The sequence below is a fragment of the Artemia franciscana genome, chromosome 16 (genome assembly GCF_032884065.1).
Source record: "Artemia franciscana chromosome 16, ASM3288406v1, whole genome shotgun sequence".
In the NCBI taxonomy this organism is placed as follows: domain Eukaryota; kingdom Metazoa; phylum Arthropoda; class Branchiopoda; order Anostraca; family Artemiidae; genus Artemia; species Artemia franciscana.
Window position 1 is genome coordinate 16,107,760 of NC_088878.1, and position 25,586 is coordinate 16,133,345.

Here is a 25,586-nt window from a genome sequence, read left to right on the forward strand (position 1 = left end):
AATTATTAATGTTGTGTTGCGAGAGCAACACTTTGCTTTTGTCGTGGTTTTTTTATTCTTTTTTTTTTTTTTTCTAGCACCCCGATTTCAGCTTATTCCTAGAAAGGGGTAAGGGAATAACCTCTCGGTTTTTGCGGAAAGTGTGGACCTTAGGCCGGATTGATGAATATGACTTTCCATTTGGAAAGCTTCGTAGAACTCTTGCCTGGGGCCAAAAAGGATGGTTTGGCTTGTCCTTGAGCCAGAGCCTATAGTGTGTGAAGTGACTTGGAGCTTTATTTGCCTATGTCAGAGAGAACTATCTGAAGTTATGCAGTGAAGCTTTCGTTTCATCAAACCATGTTTCTGCTTTCGAGTGGAAAGCTCCGTTCCAGCAGGCAAGCAGGCAGACACCAGTTTCAAATTGAAGATGGACTAAAATCTATAAGTTTTAAATATATGCGGCAGTTACCCGGCCCCACAGCCAATATATCTTCTTTAAGTGATAAATAGAAAAATTTACAGAAACGAAAAAGTGGTGCAGAAACCCATTTCTGTTCGTAATTTCAACTGAGTTTTTCATTCGGTTTTTCGCACTTGGGATTGCGGTAGAGAAATGGTGTCTGAAACTTTAGAAGTTCTCTCATTGTTAAAGAAATTAGAGTTTATCCTTTGCTTCTTTCTAAGTGATGACGTCACAAACTTGGCCTACGGCAAAAAAAGTCAACTTTTGAACTAAGACAGACAGATTTTTTGACGCCAGTCGGTAGCTCTTGATGAGCTCATCAAAGAATATGTCATCCATTTTTTGGTAGAAAAATTCTTTTATGAAGATTTACCAGTTTGAAATTTTAAAGGGGTTGACAACTTCAGTAGTAAGGTACACATTGAAACCAAAAATAGGCCGATACAGAAATGGTGTCAGATATGCCTCTTAAACTTTAAAAGTTCTCTTATTTCTAAAGAAATTAGAGTTTATCCTTCGCTCCTTTCTAAGTGATGACGTTAGAAACTTGGCCTACGGCAAAAAGTCAACTTTTGAACTAAGACAGATAGATTTTTTTCGACGACGGTCGATAGCTCTTGATGAGCTGATCAAAGTATGTCATCCATATTTTGGTAGGAAAGTTCCTTCATGAGATATACCTGTGTGAAAGCTTAAAGGGGTTGACAACTTCAGTTGTAAGGTTCACACTGAAACCAAAAATAGGCCGATACCAATTGCAGACATATAGGTGAGTTTTGAGCAACAATCGGCTGTTAGCTCATAATCATATTCGGAAATGAGGTGTTTGCAACTTTTGCGACTTGGTGTACCTAGTATTTATTTTAAAATCCTTACAGATTAACAACTTCAGCGTTTTATTGAAGAGAGGAAACAAAACCAAAGTGTTGTTCTCGCAACACTTTACTCGGCGAAACCGAACAAAGGTTGTTTCTACACCTCACGTTGCCCATGCAACGTAGATCTAGTATTTCTTTTAAATTATATTAAAAAAAGAAGTTCTGAAAAATTACAGTTGAGAATAGTCTTTGGTGATAGTTGGATTTATCGATGTTCTCTCTTTCAGTATAGCAAAATATTACGACCGGTATTTAGTAATGGTTCTTACTCTGTTCTTTTGGCGCAGATAATTTATAAAAAACTATTATCGCTTTTAAATGTTTCTAGTAATATGAAATGAAATAAATGAACATCAATATCAATTATATAGACTACAAAAAAATAAATAAAAAGATACCAAAGAAAGAAACTACTTTGTAGAAATAGAAAATACAAACTACTAGCTATTTTTTGGCTTTCAAGAATAACAGTATCATGCTATTTTTACTTGAGTTAGTTCCATCTTTTACTAATCTGATGGATGGTCCTGGAAAACTTTTTTTTTTGAAGAAGCAGATCTATAAAGCTAGGCGCATTTGTAGGAACTCTATTGTGGATGGGAGTAACATTTTGTGGGTTCAAATTAAAGAAAAAATTAGAGAAGTGAATTATACAACAAATACTGGGAAATGCGGAAAAAATCGTAGAAACTTTTCGATTTTCGTAGAAAGGTATCTGTGACTAGGAGATCAAATTTGCAGAGAACCACAAATGCGCTTATTACTGGCTGTTGAAGGTCTTGTAGACTTAGAAATATTATTGGGAACAAACTTGGTCCAATTGTCAAATCAAGTTCTAGTTGTGTGTGTGTGTGTTTTTTTTTTTTTTTTTTTTTTGGCACTAACCCAGTCGATGAATTAAATCGCTTAAAGTATTATGTAACATCCCACATGTGTGTCCTCCTCATTTACAAGTGGGATTTCTTACGGGCCCTGAAGAAACATGTCATAAACAATCTCCTTTACGTAATGAGCGCCCGCTCAGTGGATTGCTCACTAGGGGCCCCGATGGAATTAGATACTAGGGCCCCTGTTGGTTTTCATTTCTAAGGGACCCTGCTGGGATTACTTGCTATTGAATTGGATGCTAGGGGCCCGGTGGTTAGGCTGGGGAGTCGATGAAATTGGATTCTAGGGTGTGCCCCGTTGAAATTGCATCCTAGGAACCCCCCCCCCAGTTAAATTGGATGCTAGGGCCCCATTGGAATGGGTTGCTAGAGGCCCCCTTTGGAATTAGATGCTAAAGGAGCCTAGTGGAATTGCTCGCTACGGTCCGGTGACTTGGAGGCTCCCTACTAGCGGGCCGGAAGGTTTTTTCCCTGACCCTCGTAGGTTTTTTAAACACTCTTTATTATATAACAAAGAATGAAGTGACAGATACCTGCGTCTAGAAGAAGTTTTTTAAAAAAAAGTGTCCGTTAGGGATTCGAAAGAATGCCCTTGTCGGACGAATTATGATATAACTACTCTTATTGGGTGGAATTTTTCAGGTGAAATTTTACACGGGGTGGCGAATTTTGTCGCATGATTTGAATAACCGTCAGAAATAAAATTTAAAAATCAAGTTTTATCAACTGAAAGCAAGGAGTAGTTTTAAAACTTAAAAGGAAAAGGAATTGCTCTAAAGTTCTAATTGTTCTAAATGCCAAAGTTTGACTTTTTGCCACAATCATTTAAGAAAGGCTCCTCAAATACAAGGACCGTTGAAATCGAGCGAATGATATCTTTAAAGAACTTTAAGACTTTAGCGTTAAGAGCGAGATATAAGGAAGGGGCAGCACCCATCATTTACGGAATAATATCTGTTCTTTTTAAGGTATTATGTTGCTCCGTGAAAGAGGACTCTCATTTGAAAGAAAACACTTTCAAATTTAATATACTTCATGAAAAGATATTAGGTAGTCTTTACTAAAAGAGGTGCTGACTCCTATTCGGTACTATAAGTGCTGATGAATTTTAGGTTTTCGGTCAGACCCGGTCTCCCTTACCCACACAGAGGAGACATGCCTCTACAAATCTAAACAGTGCACGGAGACCATATAGGGGAGCCTAATTAGTTTGCTAGTTCATTATATGTTTGTTTTTGTTTTCTTTTTTTTGCGTAAAGCTTATGTCTTCGAAAGGAATGTTTTTTTTATAGTAAAGTACTCACCTAAATGAAACAATGTGATATGTGTAATTTTATCAAAATTCGATAATGACCACAAAATCGTTAGAAATCACCTGGTCTCATCAGCAAGTTGGAAAAAAGGGTTTCAAATAAACTGTAAATAAAGAAAAAGAAGAAAAATCATTTTTTCTGTTATGACAGAACAAAACCTTATATTTGTTTGAAAGGTAAATGAGCTTGCTCTGTCCAATTCCTTCCAATTCCAATGGACTTCTTCCAAAAAGTCATTCCAATGACTTCTTCCAATTCCTTTTGAATTGTTTTGATTTATGACTGTACTTTGTTTTAATTACGATGTTCCTCCATAAAGGGATGGGGGCTAATAGGTGTTTACCTTAATTTTGCTTTCAACAAACCCCCCTCTCGTAAAATATTTGAGCCTTAATATATCCTTTTTTCCTGTCCCTGTGGGGTCTCAAATCGGAGGGGGTGACTTGGCATCATTTACCATTGGGCAAATTTAGTCTTCCCAAATTAATAATGGTGCCACCTTAAAGGTTAATAATGACAGGGGAACCAATTAGCGAAATTGTAGGAAGGTTCGCTGGGATTTTTTCTTTTTTCTTGAATGAAGATATAAAAGAATGTTTTTTTTTTCAAAATTAAACACTAAAATGATATTTCCCAAAATCTGACGCCCAAGGAGTACCGGGGAAGCCCTATATCAGGAGAGCCAAATAATGGACCTGAAAATGGCTAAAAATAGTTGTCAGTCAAGTAGATTACGCAGCAAATAGCTAGAAATCAATTTGAAACCATTTTCATGTATCTTCCAGAAAATTGGTCGATTTGAATGTTTTTTTACTCAACCATTTAACCGGAAACAAATCAAATTAATAAAAATTCTTTCTGTTTTTCTATCTTTGTGTGTTGAAAAATAGAATCATTTAAATGAAATTACAAAAAAAAAAACATTCATGATTGAAGACAATATTGCGAATAAGCTAAGCTCTTACTCCTTCAATATACTGCCATATTAAGTGTGTAAGCAACATTTACTTACATTTATTTAAAAGCGTTTTGCCATGTGTCCTTTGGGAAAGACGCTCTGATGTTTTGAAGTTCGTATTTTTGTCAGAATACATTCTTGTGGCATTTAGGGAATTTAGTGCTGCCAGATGTCCCGACTAAGCGCCCAGCCAATCGGTTTTAAGACCCAAAAGTTTGGTCTTGAAACCTTTTCTCGTGATTTTTGATCTCAATCCCTCTTGGAAAATATTCCAAGTGCCTCCTTCCAAATTTCAGTTTTATGACAACTGTAAAGTTACCACCTTATTTTATTGTGAAACTAGTAATTGCGAAATGTTTTCACCCCCACATCAGAAAAAGAACCCCCCGCCTCTTTCTTGCAAAGCTTTTTTGTCTCATATGTCGCTGTGCCGCAAGCAACAGTAACTCTGTTAAAACTATTTTTATCCTATTATCTCTTTCCACACCCTTTAACCTTACTTCATTATTTAGAAAATCATAAGCAATCACCAAATTAGATAAAAATCTTGAAAATTTACTATTACTTCTGTTTCAATTTATACCATGTGCAAATTACGGTACTTTTCTGTTATAGCGCCTATGTTAAGTTCTTCATCCATTTACGCACTGCAGAAACGGTTTCTTCGTTGGTTTCTTTCAGCTTAGCGTGAGACATCACAAAATAGATGACAAGATGAACTGACGGAATTGATGGAAATTATATATAATGTGGGCTATATATTTTAACGTTAGGGAGGGGGTAAAGTATTTGGACAGTGTGAAGTTAGAAAACAATTCTTTCTTCATAATATGTAGAATAATTGTTACCTAATACATTTTGCATGTAGACCCACTATACTTTACCCCCATCCCCCTAATGTGCAAATATATAGCCCAAATTTGCTTCTAACATATTATATTTAATCATAACTTACTTATGATTAACTTACTGCAAATGAACATAGATAAATTTGATTCTATGGAGGGATTTATGACTAGATCTAGCAGTTTATTTTTGGCGACCGTGTCTGAGCCCAGAAGCCTGTGATCAATCATGCTTGCCAATCCTGCAGTGTTGGCTCCTGGTATAAATCCAAGGTATAAACTTATCAAAAATTTACTTAATTCGTCCATTCGAATCACGATATTCCAAAAAGTCTCAAGACTGGTTTTTACAATATCAATTAAATGCGCCAATCCTTAAATTCAGGTGAACAGCTGAACTTTTTTTTTAAATGGCAGCAAGCCTCGAACGTCCACTTTGTTTCTCGCATTGTCTGGTATATTCAAGGAGCAGACAATGATTGTTATGAGAGGAATCATAACACTCATGCTAACTGTCAAAAATTAAAATCCAATCAGAGCAAATATTGAAGTTTCTATTGTAATTAGAAGCAATTAGACAAAATTGAAAACATTGTGGAAGAAATTTATACAGAACTATCAAGGAAACCTGTTGCACGAAAGGCTAAAAAAAAACCTGTATTGTATACTCTTTTGTGAGAATCAGAGGAAAACTGACTGTCTCGATCCCTCCCCAAAACCAGGTTTTTTTTAACATTGTAACGCATTTCTCAATGTATCATCGTTTACCGATAGAAAAAAGCTTAACATGGAGCTCGAATTCATAACCCGCGAGATCGTGTCTTTTGTTTTACCATCTGAATGAGCCGGACTTATTGATCATGGTTGCAGCAATAGCTGCAACCTAGTAAAGAGCGAACCACAGCCCATAGTAACTTAAAGCAAATAAACGCGTTTTGAAAAAAAAATTGTCATCAGTGACGTTGAATGGCCCATTTGAAAAATATCACATGTGTCTATGTGCTTTTTTATCAATTCTCTCATCCTTAAGTTAGATATAGCACTAAAAAGAACACTTTTGATGCCACTTCTTTAGTGGAAAATCTTGGAAGTACAAAACGGTATTATTGTCATAACTGTGGTCCAAAATTATTAGCTGGAGGTTTGCAAGAAAACCCTCCGTATTTTCCTCCTCCAGTCCCCTTAATAAGCTACGCAGCTAAAGTCCTAAAAACACCAATTTATTAACCTAGACAGGCGTGGCTCTGTTAGTACAGCACTGACCTTCAAATTAGATTATCTTGGGTACGATTCCTGCTTCTTTTTTTCATCCCGGTTTTGTCCCTTCTTGTGATTACTTCTCAGATAATCCACTATTTTTGTGATTTTTCAAAGCATATCCTGGGACGGCTTATGTTAAAGGTATCACTCATATATATGTGCTTTTTATCAATTCTACCATCCATAAGTGCCCCTTTCATATACGGAGTAATTTCTGTTCGTTTTAAGTTTTAATGTTGCTCCTTACTTTCATTTAAAAAAACTTGTTTTTTTTATTTAATTACTACATGGACAAGCAGCAAGCTTATCGACCAACCTTGCTGCGGCAGGGATGATATATTAATATGCATATAAATAAATCGGGATTCCTATCAACGTGTTTTCTTTATAGTTAGAGGCGCTTGGCAATTACATAAAATAAGACGTGTTTTATATCTAGTAATAGTTTATATATGTAATAGTCATTTATATATATATAATAGTTTATATTTTTGTCTATTATATAAATAAAAGTAAAAAGAAAGTCTAAGTTTGGTTATGAACCTTTTTCATTTGAATTTGCAATCTACCTAGCATGAACTGTAATTTATCAGCCGACTTAAAAGTAGATATTTCCAGAAGATAAACTGAGTTGAAAATGGTTTGAAAAATCGACTGGAAAATATGAAAAGCCACGCTTTCATTCCGTCTGAATTCTGAAAGCAAGGCAATATTGTAAACCATTAAGAATTGGCCGATAGAAGTAAGCAAACCTATGTGTATTCCACCCCTCCCCTCTTCCACCCAAAAAAAGTAATTTCGGGAGTGGTTCGAACTGGAAAATTGGGGTTTAGTCTCTGACAATAATGATTCAAAGTAGTATATGCACAAATATATACCGTAAAGTGAGAATACTGGTACAAATAACAAGAATTAGATTTCACGCGAATGAGAGTTGTGGACCATGTTTGTGAGTCTGAGCAACTGTTCATCTTTCCTTTATTGAGAATTCAGTACGAGAATAAAGAGGCAGTGTTGCCAACGCTTCGGAAGAAAAAGTACCTAAAACGCCCTAAAATTGTACCTCTGATCAAAAAATTTTACCATATCTATTTTTTTTTTTCGTGTTGTGCTATGGGCAAGACGAAAAATATTTTTGCGCTACGCACAACTCGTGGACGGTCGGAAAATTACATTACAATAAAGAGAACAAAGTATCACATATCTTCTTTCAAAGATATTTGGGAGACCTCCTTTCCCCTGCAGAGACCATTTTGGTGTCACTCCTCCAAATAGCTGCTCATCTATTTTGTACTTACCGTACAGATGGCTGTGCTACTTCACGCTATATTATGATCGCAAGAGGCCAACAACAGGCACTTAAATAAATATGTAAAGGAAAAGTTAAAACTATAGAAGAGAAAACAAATACAAACTATAATTCCCTCCGCTCGCTGCGTCCTGACGCTCAAATCTTATTGTATCATACTGTACCACATTTTGTACAATTGTACCGCTGTTGGCAACCCTGTAAAGAGGCACTGGCCTGAATCAACTAACTTTGGGAGCGTGTGCTCCTAGTTAAATTTGAACATAGGATTACAAGCATGAGCAATAAAGACAGTCGATCGTAATTGCAAGTGCCAATTGACTTTCAAAACATTTAACCTTAAAGCTTTATAGTGTAACTATTAAATTATGAGCATGTCTCCCTCCAGGTGATTGGGGCAGTAAAGCAAAACTAGCAATGGATCTTCCGTTTTTGTGTGTTGTTTATTTTTATTAGTTTTGTCAAATTGATGAGTGAGCAACTCATCTGATTGCTGCTTAATCTAGGGCTGAACTAAAATCAATAGGACAAAATACCGAAAATGGTCACTACGGCACATTTTTTATTCTAGAGCAATTAGCCACCTGAAATTTCTTGTATACCAGTAAAAAAAAAAAAACATCCTCCCAGTCGTTTTTGCTCTGAACATTCTTTGGAGAAATATGTAGAATTAATTTCAAGGATGGTTTTTATCCTCAGCCTCGGGGAATCTATTGACCTTCAGGTTATCACCTTGAGACCTGCTGTTGTTTGAGTAATCATTAAAGACGGAAAAGATGAGTGCTGATGACAAAAGAAAGGCATGTCTTGATTTTGTAATGAGCTTTTTTTAACAATGCCAGATACTGTCATAAATCACTCATCCTCTAGTATCTCGTCGTGCAATGAATGTCGAGCCCTGAATGACTAGCCTTTATAAGGTTTCTCTAACTAGTGGTTTTAATTTTTATTTTTGCATAGGTTCTAGTTGAACCCTAATATGGGACCTTAGCGAGGGTGCATATACAGATAGAGATTATATATAAACTTTAAAAATGTTCTGTTTCTATCAAAATCTTTTTGCAGCCACGTACCCTTGAGGCTAAAACCACCGTTCAATCTTTTTCTTCGATAATATAACCTGTATTCTGCTTGTTGTTTACTGTCTCAAAAATTCGAGTCTTAAAGCCCCTCTCCTCCTCCCAAAAAAATAAAAATCCTGCGAACTGGCGTAGTATCTACTCACTCTTTTTTTGAAGTAACCTCTGGAAAATTACAGTAAAATTACTTCTGTTCTGTTCTGCAAAACATTTTCAGTCCTCTTCTTTTAGAATACTTACTATAAATTGAGATATATTCTCTAGTTAGTTTTCATTTAAAGGCTCCGTTTTCAGGGGTAATTCTACCTTGTTGGAGGTATGGACTTGTTATGGGGAATGTTTCCCTTATCTTGGGTATAACCAGAATCTTACTTAGGGTAGTGGAGAGTGACAGAATAAAACTGCATAAACACGTCGTTCTCAACCAGTTCTTCAAATTCGAGGCTTATTTTCCTTTTTTTAGATTATAAAGACTTCTTCCCTCTGCATCTTACATTAGTTCGTTTCCGGTCTTATACATGTACGCGGCAGAAAAATCAGGGGATGTGGGTACCGGAATTTTCTCTAGAGAGGAGAAGTGGCATGCCGAAAACTATACTTTTTAAGAACTTCACGCCGCAGTTCTTCTCTTTCTTCCATTAGAATGATTTAGCCAATGAAACTTGTCTGTATGAAATGATTCAATGAGCAACCCTTTCGTTCAGCCAATCCCTTCCACTGTCAAACGTCTGACTGTATCTCTGGCTTCTGAACCTTTTCTTTTGGTTTAATATCTTTTTATGGCACTTGGTATTAACCAAGTGACATATAGCAATCGCAAATTCTGTCGGTCTGTCTGTCAGTCCCGGTTTTGCTACTTTAGGCATTTCCAGGTAAGCTAGGACGATGAAATTTGGCAAGCATATCAGGGACCGGACCAGATTAAATTATAAATAGTCATTTTCCCGATTTGACCATCTGGGGGGGGGCGCCGGTTAATTCGGAAAAAATAGAAAAAATGAAGAATTTTTAACTTATGAGCGGGTGATGGGATCTTAATGAAATTTGATGTTTGGAATGATATTGTGTCTCAGAGCTCTTATTTTAAATCTCGACCGGATCTGATGACATTGGGGGGAGTTGGAGGGGGGAAACCTAAAATCTTGGAAAACACTTAGAGTGGAGAGATCGGGATGAAACTTGATGGGAAAAATAAGCACAAGTCCCAGATACATGGTTGACATAATCGGAACGGATCCGCTCTCTTTGGGGTAGTTGGGGGGGGGTAATTCTGAAAAATTAGAAAAATGAGGTATTTTTAACTTACGAACGGGTGATCGGATCTCAATGAAATTTGATGTTTAGAAGGATATAGTGTCTTAGAGCTTTTATTTTAGATCCCGACCGGATCTGGTGACATTAGGGGGGGGGAGTTGGGAGGGGGAAACCTAAAACTTGGAAAACACTTAGAGTGGAGGGATCGGGATGAAACCTGGTGGGAAAAATAAACACAAGTCCTAGATACATGATTGACATAAACGGAACGGATCGGCTCTCTTTGGGGTAGTTGGGGGGGTTATTTCTGAAATATTATAAAAAATGAGGTATTTTTAACTTACGAACGAGTGATCGGATCTCAATGAAATTTGATATTTAGAAGGATATCGTGGCTCATAGCTCTTATTTTAAACTCGACCGGATCTGGTGACATTGGGGGGGGGAGTTGGGAGGGGGGAACCTAAAACTTGGAAAACACTTAGAGTGGAGGGATCAGGATGAAACTTGGTGGGAAAAATAATCACGAGTCCTAGATACATGATTGACATAACCGGAACGTATCCGCTCTCTTTGGGGTAGTTAGGGGAGGGGTTAATTCTGAAAAATTAAAAAAATTAGGTATTTTTAACTTACGAACGGGTGATCGGATCTCAATGACATTTGATAATTAGAAGGATATCGTGTCTCAAAGCTCTTATTTTAAATCCTGGCCGGATCTGGTGACATTGGGGGTAGTTTGGGGTGGGGGAACCTAAAATCATGGAAAACGCTTAGATTGGAGGGATCGGGATGAAACATGGTGGGAAAAAATAAGCAGAAGTCTTACATACGTAATTTACATAATTGGAACGGTGCTCTATTGGGGGGGGGGGGGGTTAATTCTGAAAAATAAGAAAAAATGACGCATTTTTAACTTACGAAGGAGTGATCGGATCTTCATGAAACTTCATATTTAGAAGGACCTCGTAACTCAGATCTCTTATTCTAAATCTCAACCGGATCAAGCGTAATTGGGGGGGGGGGTAGTTAGGGGGACCGGAAATTTTAGAAAATACTTAAAGCGGTGAGATCAGGTTGAAACTGGATGGAAGAATAGAAATCTGTCTAAGATACGTGACCGACATGACCGGGCCGATCTGCTCTCTTTGGTGTAATTGGGGGCGGGGTAATTCTGAAAATTGAGGTATTTGTAACTTACGAAAGGGTGACCAGATCTTGATGAAATTTCATATTTAGAAGGATCTTGTGCTTTAAAGTTCTAATTTTAAATTCCGACCAGATCCTATGACATTGGGGGGATTTGGAGGGGGAAACCGGAATTCTTGGAAAACGTGAAAATTGGGGTATTTTTATCTTACGAATAGATGATCGGATCTTAATGAAATTTGATTTTTAGAAGGAATTCATGTCTCAGATCTCTTATTTCAAATCCCGACCAGATCTTTTGATATTGGGGGGAGTTGGAGGGGGAAATCTTGGAAAAACACTTGGAGTGGAGGAATCGGGATGAAGCCTAGTGGATAGAATAAACAAATGTCCTTGATACGTGATTGACAGAATCGTACTGGATTCGCTCTCTTTGGGGGAGTTGGGGGATGGGCTCAGTGATTTGGCGAGTTTGGTGCTTCTGGACGTGCTAGGACGATGAAAATTGGTAGGCGTGTCAGGGAGCTGCACAATTTGACTTGATAAAGTCGTTTTCCCAGATTCGACCATCTGGGGGGCTAAAGAGAGAGGAAAAATTTGAAAAAATTTGAAAAAATTAGGTATTTATAACTTATGAGCGGGTGATCGGATCTTAATGAATTTTGATATTTAGAGGGACATCGTAACTCAGAGCTCTTATTTTAAATCCTGACCGGCATTAAGCCTCTTAGTTTCCTTTTTGGATCAATCTATTGATTCTTAGAATTTCGTTAGAGCTCATACCATATGATTTCGTGGCTCTTAGCTCTTCTCGTCTCGTCAAAAGTGCCATATGAGCTCTTAGCTCTTGTTTATTCTAAAAATTGTTTAATATTCTAGAGCAAACTCGACACTTACAGTTGTTGCTTCGCAATTTGTGCAACATACATTTGCAAAACTGGTTCAAATAAACTCATTCGTAGTATTTCCCTATGTTTGCGGGATTCTGAAAAAGCTAGCGCTTTGCTGAAAACACAAAACCAACGCAACAAAGCAGGATTAGGTGCCACACAATCAAAAAGTAGCCTGCAGAAAATAAAGAAAATTCTTCAAATTCAGGGGGAAAACATCTCTTTGCGATGTTGCCGTAGCCTGCTAACCTTGGTAGAATAAAGAAGACACATCAGTGCTATCCTTGCAAAAAAAAATCCATGCTGTTCAAGGTGGAGGAGTGTAATTCTTCTTTATGGGGTTTTGGGCTGTGGTGATTCCAGTGCTCTACGGATCATTTCGATCCCCCGAAATTTTCGAGAATTTTAACCTCCTTTTCGAAGTTCCCACAAATTTGCTTCTGTAATAAACTTTTACAATTAAAATTAACCGAAGTAACAGATTACATTATCAGCTTAAAGTGAAGATTTTTTCTTGTTAGTCAATGTTTGTTATTTGAGTTAGCCAAATGACTCACTTGACAGTTTTTTCTTCGAAACCTATTTTTAAACTTTCGGTTATAATGGGTCTTGATTCACCCTTCAATAGGAAGCAGCTGTCGCTGCAACCATGAGGAGCAAAGATCAGCTCCATGAGGAGCAAAGATCAGCTCCATGAGGAGCTGTTTCAAAATTCAAATAGCAACACATATTTTGGTAAAGTTAAGGGTTTTGTTCAAGTGCTATTATATCTCTTTTTTTGGTTAAGAAAATTAAAATAAAGCATAAGGGTAGTTTTCTCCTTGAAAACAAGTTTCTCTATTTTATTCTTGTTTTTTCTTTTTTCTTTTTCTAAAAATTATTTTTTATAATTTTCTCTTCTATTCCTAGGACCACTGTCCGTTTATTTTATTTTCCTATGCTGGCTGCATGAGATGCAAACACAGTGTAGACCTTTGACTCGTTTTCTAGGAAATCAAAAATCCTGGATTTTCTTGATGAAAATAAATACAAACAGATAAAAAGATTAATAGAGCCTATAATAAAAAAAAAACAGGCGTTGCCTGAAATGGCTCATTTTTCTGAATATTTCCTTTCCAACAAATTTCTTTTCTAAAACATAAGTCTCGAATTTTGGGGAGTTGGTGAGTAGTACTGATGTCTCGGGGCTCAGGTCATTGGAATTGGAATTGATATTGTGTTTTAGTCATAAGATCTATACTCTGCAAATGTCAAATTGTATTTTCCATGGATTTCAGTAATAGCCACATTGGTATATTGATTTTTTGGTATTTGGTAAATGCTTATCAAATTAATGGGATACTAGACTACAATTTGCTGTCACCAGCTTTTGTACTTGATAGACAATTTGGATACATTCCAGATTATCGCTTTGTTTCTGAGGCGAAATTAGACAGCATAATTAATGCTGGAATTGCCTCTAAAGAAAGCATTAGCTGCATCTATGTCTCTGCCTATAACCGAAAGCTCGGGAAAACTTGACTGGTACTCTCGGCTTTTGAGAAATTAATTTGGTTGAGCAAGCCGAGATGTCTAGATTACAAGGCCTGATAAGATGCATGAGCCTCTGTTATGTCAAGCTTAGAAAAGTTATAAGCTGGGGGAAAGATTTGTATTGCTCAGTTTAATGTGTGAAAATATATATATTTTTTCTCATGAAACCAAAAATTGTGAAAGTGTTCTTTATGATTAATTTAAAAAAAAAACTTTTTCCTCAAAATAAGTTTTTCCAAAAAAAGTAAAGAACTCCATTAAACCAACAAGAACAAAATAAAATTCAATAATCTACCAAGCATACAACTACCAAAAGTAAGCATGAATGAATAAATGAAAACCCAAAATGAACAGAAATTACAACAAATAACCGAGTCAAACTCAAAACAAGAAGAAATTAACATGAGTAGGATTCAAAACCCTTATGCTTTCTAAAAGCCAGAATATAATTTGCACTTTGCTCAAATGGCAAATAGCCCCCCCCCCCTCTCACGCCCTTTTTTCCCCAAATGTATTTGATAAAAACATTGACATAGCCATTTTGTTAAAAAATAGTTCAAAGATCATATAACAAAAACTCCGGTGTCGTCGTTATGCCCTGGTGTATATATGGTTATTATGGAAGGAATGCTAGCATGAACAACAGAGAGGGCTCATTTGATTGGAAATTGAAAGTTCTGGTTCAGTTTTTAAGAGTCAAGAGAGATCGAAGGGTAACCCCCCCCCCATAGCCATTTTGTTAAAAATATTTCAAAAATCATATAACAGAAACTCCGGTGTCGACACCCCCCCCCAGGGCCCAGGGGCAGGCGTTATAAGTTGAAGGGTCAAAAGAGATCGGAGGGCAACTAGCCCCCCCCCCCCATCCTCCATGCCTTTTTTCTCAAACCAATCCGGTAAGAACTTTGAGATAGCCATTTTTTTAAATAGTTCAAAGATCGTATAGTGAAAACTGCGATCGACACAACCCCCTCAGAGCCTGAGGGCAGGGATTTTTATGCCCTGGAGGCATATATCGTTGTTATGAAAGGACTGCTCGTAAAAACTTCAGAGACGGCTCATTTGACTGGAAATTGAAAGTTCTAGTTCGGTTTTTGAGGGTCAAAAGAGATTGGAGGGCAACTAGCCTCCCCCCCCCCCACGCTCTTTCCCCAGATACATCCGATAATAATTTTGAGATAGCCATTTTTCTAAAAATAGTACAAAAGTCAGGTAACAAAAACTCAGGTGTCCACACAACCCCCAGGGCCCGAGGGCAGGCGTTTTAAGTTATGCCCTTGGGGCATATATGGTTCTTATTAAAGGGATGCTCGTATAAGCTTCACTGAAAGTTTATTTGATTGGAAACTAAAAGTTCAACAACTTTTTAAGAGTCAAAGAGATCTGAGGGCAACCAGCCCCCTCTCCCATCCACCCCTTTTTTCATCAATTTCATCCCATAAAATTTTGAGATAGCCATTTTGCTAAAAATAGCTCAAAGACCAGATAAGACAAACTCGGGCGTCGATACCACCCTCCAGGGCCCCGGGACGCTATGCCTTGGGGCATATATGGTGAGATCGGAGGGCAACTAGTCCCCCCACGCCCTTTTCAAAAACGTTCAGAAATTAAATAAAAAAAATAAAAATAAAAGTTTTTCACTGTTTTAAAAAGTAAATTTGAGAGAAAGAGTCAAACTTTAGCGCAAAGAGCGGGGCGTTGAGGAGGGGACAGCCCCTTTCATATACGTAGTAATTTTTGTTCGTTTTAAGTTTTAATGTCGCTCCTTACTTTTAGTTTAAAAAAACTTGTTTTTTATTTAATAAATGAAAAGAACTGCTTTCTTTATTGATACTAGTGCAAACAGAGTGAGGGCAAACCCTGAAAGGATTATTCAGTATCAAGGAAAAACAGTTGAAAAACCGACACGTTATCCACAGAACAGCGCAAGTTTCGAACCAATGAAATATATAGTATCCCTACTAATGAATATTCAACAACAGCAAAAATAAGTTACCAATCAGGGCTCATCGAAAAGGTACCCCCAATTTACACAGGTTTCTGTACTTCGGATTTCTTTTGATTGGTTAGTCAGAACTCCGTTAATATATCTGAATTAATGCTAAAATAGGACTTTTTTTGAAATTTAGAAAAATTAAATTGAAAAAAAAATGTTTTTAATAAAATTTTAACACTTTTGTCTTTACAGGCAAGTCTCCTTCTAAACCTAGAGCTTTCAAGCTTTACATCTTCCCTTTTGGACATAAGGGAAGAAAAACACACAAATTGGATAATTTTACCAGAAAAAAAAAATTTTTAGACAGTTCACTGGTTTGGCTTCTTGTTTATTCACTAGGGCCGTTATTCTCATTTAAACTTAGTTGAGCAATACCTAGCCTACATAAACAAAACATAAATTAATTTGAAGAATATATGTTAAGAGCTATTTCTTTTTTTTTCAGATTGCTCAATTTGTTCTTTAGGTCTTCTAAGAAGGAAATCAAATTCTTTCCTGCTCCTTATTAGAATTATCTATATTTTTCAGGCAGATATCTGGTCACTCGGAATAACAGCGATTGAGCTTGCCAAGGGTGAACCTCCCAACTCAGATCTTCATCCAATGAGAGTCTTGTTCCTGATTCCTAAAAACAATCCCCCTCAATTAACAGGGAACTTTTCGAAAGCCTTCAAAGAGTTTGTTGAGGCCTGTCTTAATAAAGATCCGGAAAATGTGAGTTTTTGTTGTTATTGATTTGCCTGATGGTGTTTACAATGTCATTTTACTAACACATAAATACTAGCTTATTTCACAAGCTAGTATTACATGTTGCCAGCGATTAGATTTTTCTGTTCAAATATTGATACTACCCAATGCTGTAATTTACTACCTCTGTTTCAAAGATGCTAGGTTTCAAAAATGTTTCAAAAATTGGATTTTTTGAAGAATATTGGTTTGGACTAAAATAGTTGAGTGTTTATGATTAGTTGACTTACTCGCTCCTGTATCCGTTTAGATTTACAAATGGCCTGTGCTGAGGCGGAACCCTCTCCGCTTCATTTAGAGGGGGGCCCAGACCCCCACCACGAAGTTCCCAAAGAGTGGTTTAAGAGATTAATGGCTTGCTCTCAGCGGTGCCTTTCGTTGTATACTTTGATAATATATTGGAAGTGCTGCTAAGCAATAAAATCTCTCCCCTTAGATCTATATTATATACTTTTAAGATCTCTCCCACGTCCTTTGCCGAGAATGGTCATACAATGTCGAGGTTGATATTGACGATGTGTTAAGCAGCTTCAAGAGGAAATCAAGATGGATTAAAATATAAGAAGTATTTACAGTGCTTACGATGTTTTGTATCTGATTCAAGGATTAGCAAGATTAGAGCTTTTCAATTTGCTGAATGGAACGCATTGTTTTATCTTTATTTGTAGGATAGTATTAAATAAGCTCAAAAAGAAGACTATGTTGGTAATATAGTTAGTTGCTAGTAAGTTTCTGGACCTCCGGTAGCTTTTAGGAAAATTTTGTTTACAAAATTGTAAGCTAAATAAATGTAAACAAAATTGCAAAGGTTTTACTTTAAAAAATGCATTCGTCTAATTTTTGTGGTGTACTAAAAAGACCATTAATTTTGCTTTCTAATCTTTAGGGTTATGAACAATAAGATTTTGAGATGTAGAAAGAAATGGTTTTTGTGCTCCCATGTATATTTATACCTAAGCGTAGGCATTCCTGTCGCAATGCTCTCCCTAATGTATAGTATTTGGGTTAAACTCGTAGGTTTGCGTCGAGAGATGATGGTATTCCTTGAAAATAACCAGCTTTTTTATTTTAAAGAATTCAGTGTTAATGTGGTTTCTTTTTTTCATACTTCTTCTTCAGGCGACTTAGAAATGTGTCTACTTTTTCTGCTTTTAGCAAAAGAAATGTTGGAACTTGATGGCTATTTTCTAAGATTACCGGTGTGAATTCGATTAGTATGAAATTGGACAATGTAATAAATGAGTTTTCTTTCTTTTCCCCTCACATCCCGCGGTAATCGGGAACTAGATGTAGTTTCATTTTATTTTTGTAATAGAATCAAAGTTGCTCCTTACATATTAAAAAAAAAAAAGAAAAAAAAATTGTTCTCTCAGATTCTGTTGGAGATTCATTGATATAAATAGTTATCATTGATAATGATTTCTATAGTTTAGTTACACAAAAACAACGTGATATTTTCAGTACGTATATATATCTGAAATTTATGTGGGTGGCAGCTCGGTAACTTCCTCCTAAAGAGTGTATGACACCAATTTTCTCTAAGAATATCTGATGGCTACAATAGCGTATAATTGGATCTTCAATAATATTTTTTGTTCACCCCTATGGGACCATCTTTTCGTCGAACTTTATCCTTCACTAATGTTTTTATGTCTTCTGAAGGAAATTTGTTAATCCCTATTAACATAGACTCTGTAAAATCCTCTGTTTATAGTTTTCCAACAGTAGTTTCATTAATGTTTTTATTAGCAAAACTCCGATTCTTACAAAATTAAAAGTAATTCTGTTTTGTTGTTAATTGTAAAAGAATGTCTCTTTCTTCTTGATGACGTGGAAAAACTATTGATTTGGGAATTAAATCAGAATTTAGTTGTAAGGTTTCTCTATTGAATATTTTTCGTCCATACAGCCAAAATATAGATATTCTTTGAGTAGTTACTTCAGCAATAAGGAACGGATATTGTAATATTAACGGAACTTGACGAAGAGTAGTTTCGAAAGCTAAATAAGTCGGTCCTCGGAATTAAGATAGTTAATCTTCAAATAACAAGACTAAGCTGAGATGGCTATTTTGTAACAACCAATACACACGTTGAGGTGGAAGCTCTGTTCCGTGTTGTCATTTAAGGGCCACATATATGAATAACCCTGAAAAGCCACCACCGGCTCAAAATATATGAATATTCTTGTGTGGTATTCACGTCGTTTGCTTATGTGAATGTTTCCAATAGCTTCCTAATTCACGAATACCACACGTGTGTACGTGATGTGTACGCACATGAGGACAAGTATTGTGAAATGGTAATGTGTTTTTTTGTTACACGAGTTGATTACCCGTCTTCTCGACAATGGCGGTCCTGTGGAATTGATTCTTTAGATCTGGCCCAAGTATTTCACGACGTCCCGCAAAATCGTCTTATTACAAACTGTAGTTATAGGAATGAACCAGGAATAAGGAGATTCACTAACGGACTTTCACGTCGGATACACATGGCAGAGCTATTTACTTCAGACAGCAAATGAATTATAACCTTTTAGGGCTCTAGGTGGTATTTTACAATATTTGTCCTTGAACTAGAACTTCTCTCACGGTCGACAAACATCTAATCCTCGACGATACAATTCAAAACTATTTGGTTTCTCTGACAAATTATCCTTACAATCTGTCATTGTGTCACCTTGCTGCATCTGCCGCAGTCATCTGTGACATGAATTTAGCATGAAGGGTAACCAGACTTCATCTATCATGCAACTTCCTATTTAAACCAAGGGTAAATATCTAGGAGTCACTTTGGATGGCATTTATAGTTCAACCGATATTCCATGCTTGCGTTGTCCAAAAGTAACTCCAGTCTTGGGCTAATCAAAAGACCCGTCACCAGCAAGTCACGTTGAATCTTCCTGAAGCTATACAAGGTAATTGTGAGATCAACCCTTGCCTCAGGGATCTGCCTTGCCGGTAATCTTTGTAAAATTAATTGATAACTTGAAAGTTACAGATATGACGTACGGCTTTTTCAGGTATGGCTTATGTGCCTTTAGCCCATCAGTGTTGTCTTACCTAATTTTTTTTCGTCGACTATATTTTTACTTGTATTTTTTCCATTTTTGCTTGACCTTTATACTCTATCTGTATGTGAGTGTTGTAAGGAATTAAAATACAAAATTTCAACAAGAAAGGGATTTTAGCTAGGAAGCTGATGCTGCTTGTCATCCACAATCGACTCGTGAACTGTAAAAGAATGATGTGTAGTCACCGCTACCAAGTGGGCCTAAACCGAATCCCTCTTGTCACTTCTAGTCGAAGGCGTGTCACTGGGTCGTAAACGCAGTGGTAAATTTACTTTTTATACGTGGAAAAAATAAAATTAGTTACCATTGCCAGCGACAGGGCCAAACAGATCTAGCATTAAATTTTATTTTGCTCCCTGGTGAGAATTAAGCAAATGCCATCCGTTTAATATACTCGTTTACGGGGTCCTAAAAATTTAAAATTTGAATTTTTGTGTCATTGCTCTAGTGCGTGAACAATAGACAAGCAAATGGATTACAGTTTTACAGGGTAAAAAATTGCTGCAATAGGAAATAGTCACGAATTGCGTCAATGACTGAATTTGATTTTTGGTATCTTTACATAGGAATGCTTCTTCAAAGGCAATTGCTGTTGCTAAAGATAAAATCAGTGTCACCTGGTTGTTGCCGTTTTGCAGATAAAAATGCCTCGTTGCTCGATAATAGCTCAGTTTCCAAATTAACAAATTGTTAAATTGCTTGACAAAGCAACTATTTAACAGTCAAGCAGACACAATAAAGCCATGAATTATTTTTCTTCTGGAGTTATGCATGTATTGAAAATTGCACGAGAACACGGCTTTAAAGTGAACAGCCAATTGTACTGTGTTGATTCCGGGCGCTAGTGATAAATTCCTATTCAGATCTGGTGCCGTCCTAATAGTGAACGCTTGTTCTGGTTTTCACCAAAAAAGAACGTAAAAGAAAAAGAAAGTACAATGCGCTTCAAGTGACAATGTACATCGGGCCGCCCTTCGTTGTGGGGACTATGGTACCATATTTTGCTCTATAACTTTTAGCAGTCTGGCTATGAGTATTTCACTGAACATTGCGGGAGTTAATGCAAAGATAAAACAGGTTGTCGCTGTCACGCTTGTTAGTCGGCTCTGAGTTTTTCCCACTTTTTAGATAATTGTTGAAAACCGTTGTCTAAGTTGTTGTCTAAGGGATGATCAACACGGAAAAGTATGTCAGGAGGATCAAAGTGTGATTGAATATACATTGTAATGCTGATCTTTCATTTAAGAACTGGTGATCAAGTAGCTTTAAAGAATATTTAAAAAGTGTGAAAATGTCAAATATGGCTTTTGTTTGTAACAGTAACAGGTGTTCATCTATAGGTTGACGCTGAAGTCTGATCTGGAATAGAACTTATTCCTGGTTAATATCAATTCACGTTTATACCTTTGTTCTTACCTCATTTTTCAAAATGTTCATTCTTTGTTATGAAGGCCCATTCAGCCGCGTGAAGCTTAGATACCATTTTTGAAAAACCTTCTATAAGTTCTATGCTTTATCGTTTTATGCTATATATATAATATATATGTATATGTCCCTGCTTTCCCAGAGGCTTCCCAGAGGTTGTATATCTCTTCGAATCTCCTTTGGTCTGACATTTGAGCACAGTGATGTCAAAACTCTGTATTGGTCTCGAAAACTGGGAGCATTGTGTTGTAAAAGTTTTGTTATAGGTAGCTCTGTTGTGCACCTCCTGCGGCCGGTCAATGTTCGATTATTCTTGTACATCTTAGACTGATAATATTCCACTTGGGTGTCTTTGAAATTAAACCGCACGAATATTAATATCTAGTTATAGTCCTATGCATCAGGTCCAGTCCAATTCCTTAGGGTGGAGGGGTGGGGGGGGGGTCAAAGGGGGCCAATGTTCAATTGTATTTATACATCACAGACTGATAATACCGCACTTGAGGGTCTAAAGAACTAAACCGCACGAGTGATAATCTCTTATGATGTCCTGTCTATCAGTTCCAATCCAATTTCTTTGGAGGAGGAGGGTCAAAGTGTGCAACATCACTTGGCCGCTACTTATTTCGAGTACCTCTCCTCCTCCCCCCCGCAAGCATTGCCCTGTGAAACCACTAAATTGCTCCTGATGTTTTTTGATCTGGCAGCTATGTTGGTATTATACACGCATATGTTTTAATGGTTTTTTTTATGGTTTTTAGTTATCTTACCTCATTTAATCACTTGAATTCCGGGTTGATTGGTATTAAACTTATTATTTTAATCCATTACTTATGTATTTTGAAATTACTGTTTAGAAATAAACTAAATTTGAAATAATTTAATCCTAGGAAATTTACTATGTGATTTATAACTGTGTCAATGCATCGAAAGTAACCTGCTCGCCCTACTTACTTTTCCAATGAGGCATTCGTCAGCAAGCTTCTTCCTGTGATCACTACGCTCGTGAAACCAGCTCCCAGCAAAAGTAATCCCTAAAAGACAACCTCTTCACTCCTTTCGGAGGTTTTTCAGTCGTTAACAATTATACTTTCTAGGACTAACAACATACTATGATTGCTGGAAATGTCTTGAGTCTTGCTGAAAAAGAAGATAAATTAGTTTCATTTTATTATTTGTTTAATTGAATATTTTACTCTAAGTACTGTCTGTTTAGGTTTCGAAATATAGCTTATAAAGGACGTTTGCTCAACCAATCCTTCAAACTATAGATCCTAAAATATTAACAAACTTAGCTGACAAATGAGCGTTATCTTCCTGACTTCTGCTTCGCAGGAAAGTTAAAATTTCACTTAATCTGGCAATTTATCTCCATGTTTTCTTTCGAAGCGAGGAGTGTTCGATCTGAATGGAAGACATTCCTTGTGATTTTGAGGACCAATTAGAAAAAAATATTCCTAATTGACTGGGATTTAAGGATGTGTGAAAACTTTTAGAATCTATTTGGGAACGTTTAATGGATGTTTAAAGTTTAAAGGATGTGAAAAGGTGTTTTCTAACATATTTTGTCTGTTTTTTTCTTGAAAAAACTTGGAATGAGCATCTCAGTTGTTTAATCACAAGTTGCCCACAAAAAAAAAAAAAAAAAAAAAAAAAAAAAAAAAAAAAAAAAAAAAAAAAAAAAAACTTCAGGAAAGTTTTGAGTGATTGCAGTTTGAAGTTTCTAAGGTTTTGCAAAAAATGATCATACTCACACATTGCTTTTTCAGTCGGGATGAAGCTTAAGTTAAACCTGCCAAATAGACTTGTAGTAGGAGAAAAATAAGTTTTGACCAGGAAAAAATTGGTACAGAAATGGTTTCTTCACCATCCGGACCGGAAAAAAATGTTTAACAACATATCAAAAATCTAAATCTCTAGCTCGATGCGAAATTGTTTTTTTTTTTAATGTTTTTTTATTTATTTTCTCAAAAACCGGGAAAAAAATTTAAAAACGTAAACTATAATGTTTTACATATCTTTTTAGATCAGCTTTTGGCTCTGAATTCATTTCTGATACTCATTTCGTTACCTGACCAAAAGAAAAATATTTATCAGCAAAAAAAAAATGGGAAAAAAACTGTGTCTTTGGGGAAAAAAACTCTTACCAGCGTTGTAGTCTATTTGGCTATGTAAACGAAAGGCTTAGAAAAAAAAAAAAAGACTAAACAACAATAAACAGGAATGACGAAACACCTCAGCGCCAAACACCATAAGACAAGGTAGGTTCTAACTTAATGTGTTCAGAGAAAAGCTTTTATCTTATTTTTCAAATATATAAAAATTGCACATCATCAAAATATAGGAACTAGATTTTTCATCATCACAGTTAACTGTTATTCTTCTTCACTAAGTTCTTCTTCTTGAAACTTCGAATTGTTGCACGAGCTTCCCTTACAGGTACGGCAGGCTATAGTACACTCAAGTCCGTTTTTCTTACAGGTACGCTTTTCACTATCACAGCCGTCAATACGACACAAGCATTTGATAATTTTCAGCAGCTGAGACGGAGCGGCAGGGAGATCTGTTTTTATAGGCGCAAAAACTTCGCTATCCTGCAGTTTCCATCCCAGGCGTAAAGGGTCTACTGGGTTCCCGAGCCAGATTTGAACTTGGCAGTAGACACGTAGCGAGTGGTACTTCGCTGCTGCCTGAGTCGGTGGCAGTTCTTGTGGAGGCACGAAAGTGGTGGCAGTGCTCACTTTTCTGTGAAAGATTAGCTTTCTGGCAGTGTCCAGGTTCGAAACATCAGGGCAACCGTACAGTATCAACAATGCTCGCTCTCCTGCTGCCACAATATCGTCAAGCGATGCGAGCTTGTCGCCAAATATAGCAGCGCTGTCCCTGAAACTCTTGTTGGAAAGTAGCAGCTGAACGGCTTTGCCCTTTCCTATTCCGTAAAGGTGAGAGGTTGTGTCACAACCCAGCACGGCATGACAGAACGGTATCAGATTGCTGACATCTGTTCCTAGCTTCTGCTTCATCTCACTAATATCCCAAGCTGAACTAGTACCGCCAAACTTAGCTTCAGGTGAGAAATATAAACGCCCGGAACGCGAATCTAATCGACTGATCAGAAGAACCAAGATGTCAGTATCATCAGCAACCACGATTGTGTCTGTAAGACTAGCAACTTCTACGGCTTTTTCTACAATCAGAACGTCGGCGTCTCCTTCCGAGTGGAAAATTCGGAAACCAACGGCTTCCAAATGGTTGCCGAGCAGCTTCAGGAAACGTCCTTTGTTTGTCTTACATGAAAGAAACTCTTCTTTCTTCATGCAGAGGGTCATCTCTTCGGTGAAAAAGACTTGGCGGCCAACCATCCTTGCTCGACGTAAATGGGTAGCATCTTTGATTGCTGGACCACCTTCATATCCGTCAAACACAACGATCGCACTAGGGTACCTTGCTTGTACGTAATGGACGTATGAAGCAAAAATGACCTTGAAGGTTGACCCTACCTTCCATGGAACTCGATGTAGAAGAGAACCACCATCCAAGACGATGTTACACCCTGAAGCAGGTCTTGAGGGTGACTGAGTCTCAGTCCCGCAAGCCAGAAAGATCGCTTTTGCAAGCTCTGGCTTATTTGCTTTTCTCATAAGGCCATCGCTTTCGAAAAGAGAAGGAGGAATCGTACAAAGTTCGTACTTGAAGTATTCTTCTCGGAGGTCAGTTCGTTGGGCTACTATTATAAAACGCTGGAAAAGGAGCGCCGGATCTATGTGCGCTACCACAGAGGACCCCGCCTTTTTGGCATTCATTAGGGTCACTTGGTCTTTTTCTTGAAGACTTGCTCCTTCAAGGTTTTTCCCGTCATCTTACTTAGAATCAACTTTCCAGCCACATCGGCCTCGTCAACATTAACATCTTGGGAAGAAGTTATGCCGTTGGCAATGTTTCTAAGCTGATTGTCACCTCTGAACGGAGAAGATTCTCCGAAGTATCCGACGAGCTTCTGGGTATCGTCGAAGTCACGCTCCTTTCTACTGGAACTCATGTCGCGGTGCTGCTCACTTGTCGAGTAACCAATTTTTGTCAAATTTTGCATCAAGAGGTTGATCTCCAGGCATGCTGGTCTTGACAGAACCCAAATGGCTCTCTGCTGTTCTGTCATCCCACCTCCAGTTGTAAGACCGCCCGATGTTTTCAGACTTCTCATATACTCCTGCTCGATGACAAGATCTGCCGAGAGCCCAGCCCAGCGTTGCTCTGATCTTCTAATGGTGTGACCTCCCTGTTCAAATGCTTCGAAGATTGGTGGGTGACTAGTTTGAAGCTTAGCCATCTCTTGCTGGTATATCCAGACCGACTTGACATAGAGGTTATGTCCAGATGCTGCTAGAAACGGAAGCATCTCTACTGCAGATTGTAGGTGCAAATCCCACAGGCCTAGTCTCTCGGCACGTATGAACTTAAGCAGTATCCCAACCATGTCAAGATACTGAAGCCAGAGCTTCGCAGTTCTCTGAGTCAGCAGGTCTTGGCGTCTCTGCTTGAGAAAGTT

General features: G+C 37.3%; 1 protein-coding gene across 6 annotated transcripts in view; it reads left to right on the forward strand.

The window, feature by feature from the left end:
• Positions 1–25,586, forward strand: part of LOC136037132 (serine/threonine-protein kinase 26-like) — a 170,276-nt gene that overhangs the window by 118,595 nt on the left and 26,095 nt on the right. For all 6 annotated transcript variants that reach the window (XM_065719626.1, XM_065719625.1, XM_065719624.1 and 3 more), the window contains one exon: positions 16,325–16,510. In XM_065719626.1, coding sequence (XP_065575698.1) covers positions 16,325–16,510 — 186 coding nt within the window. The remainder of the gene's footprint in view (positions 1–16,324; positions 16,511–25,586) is intronic.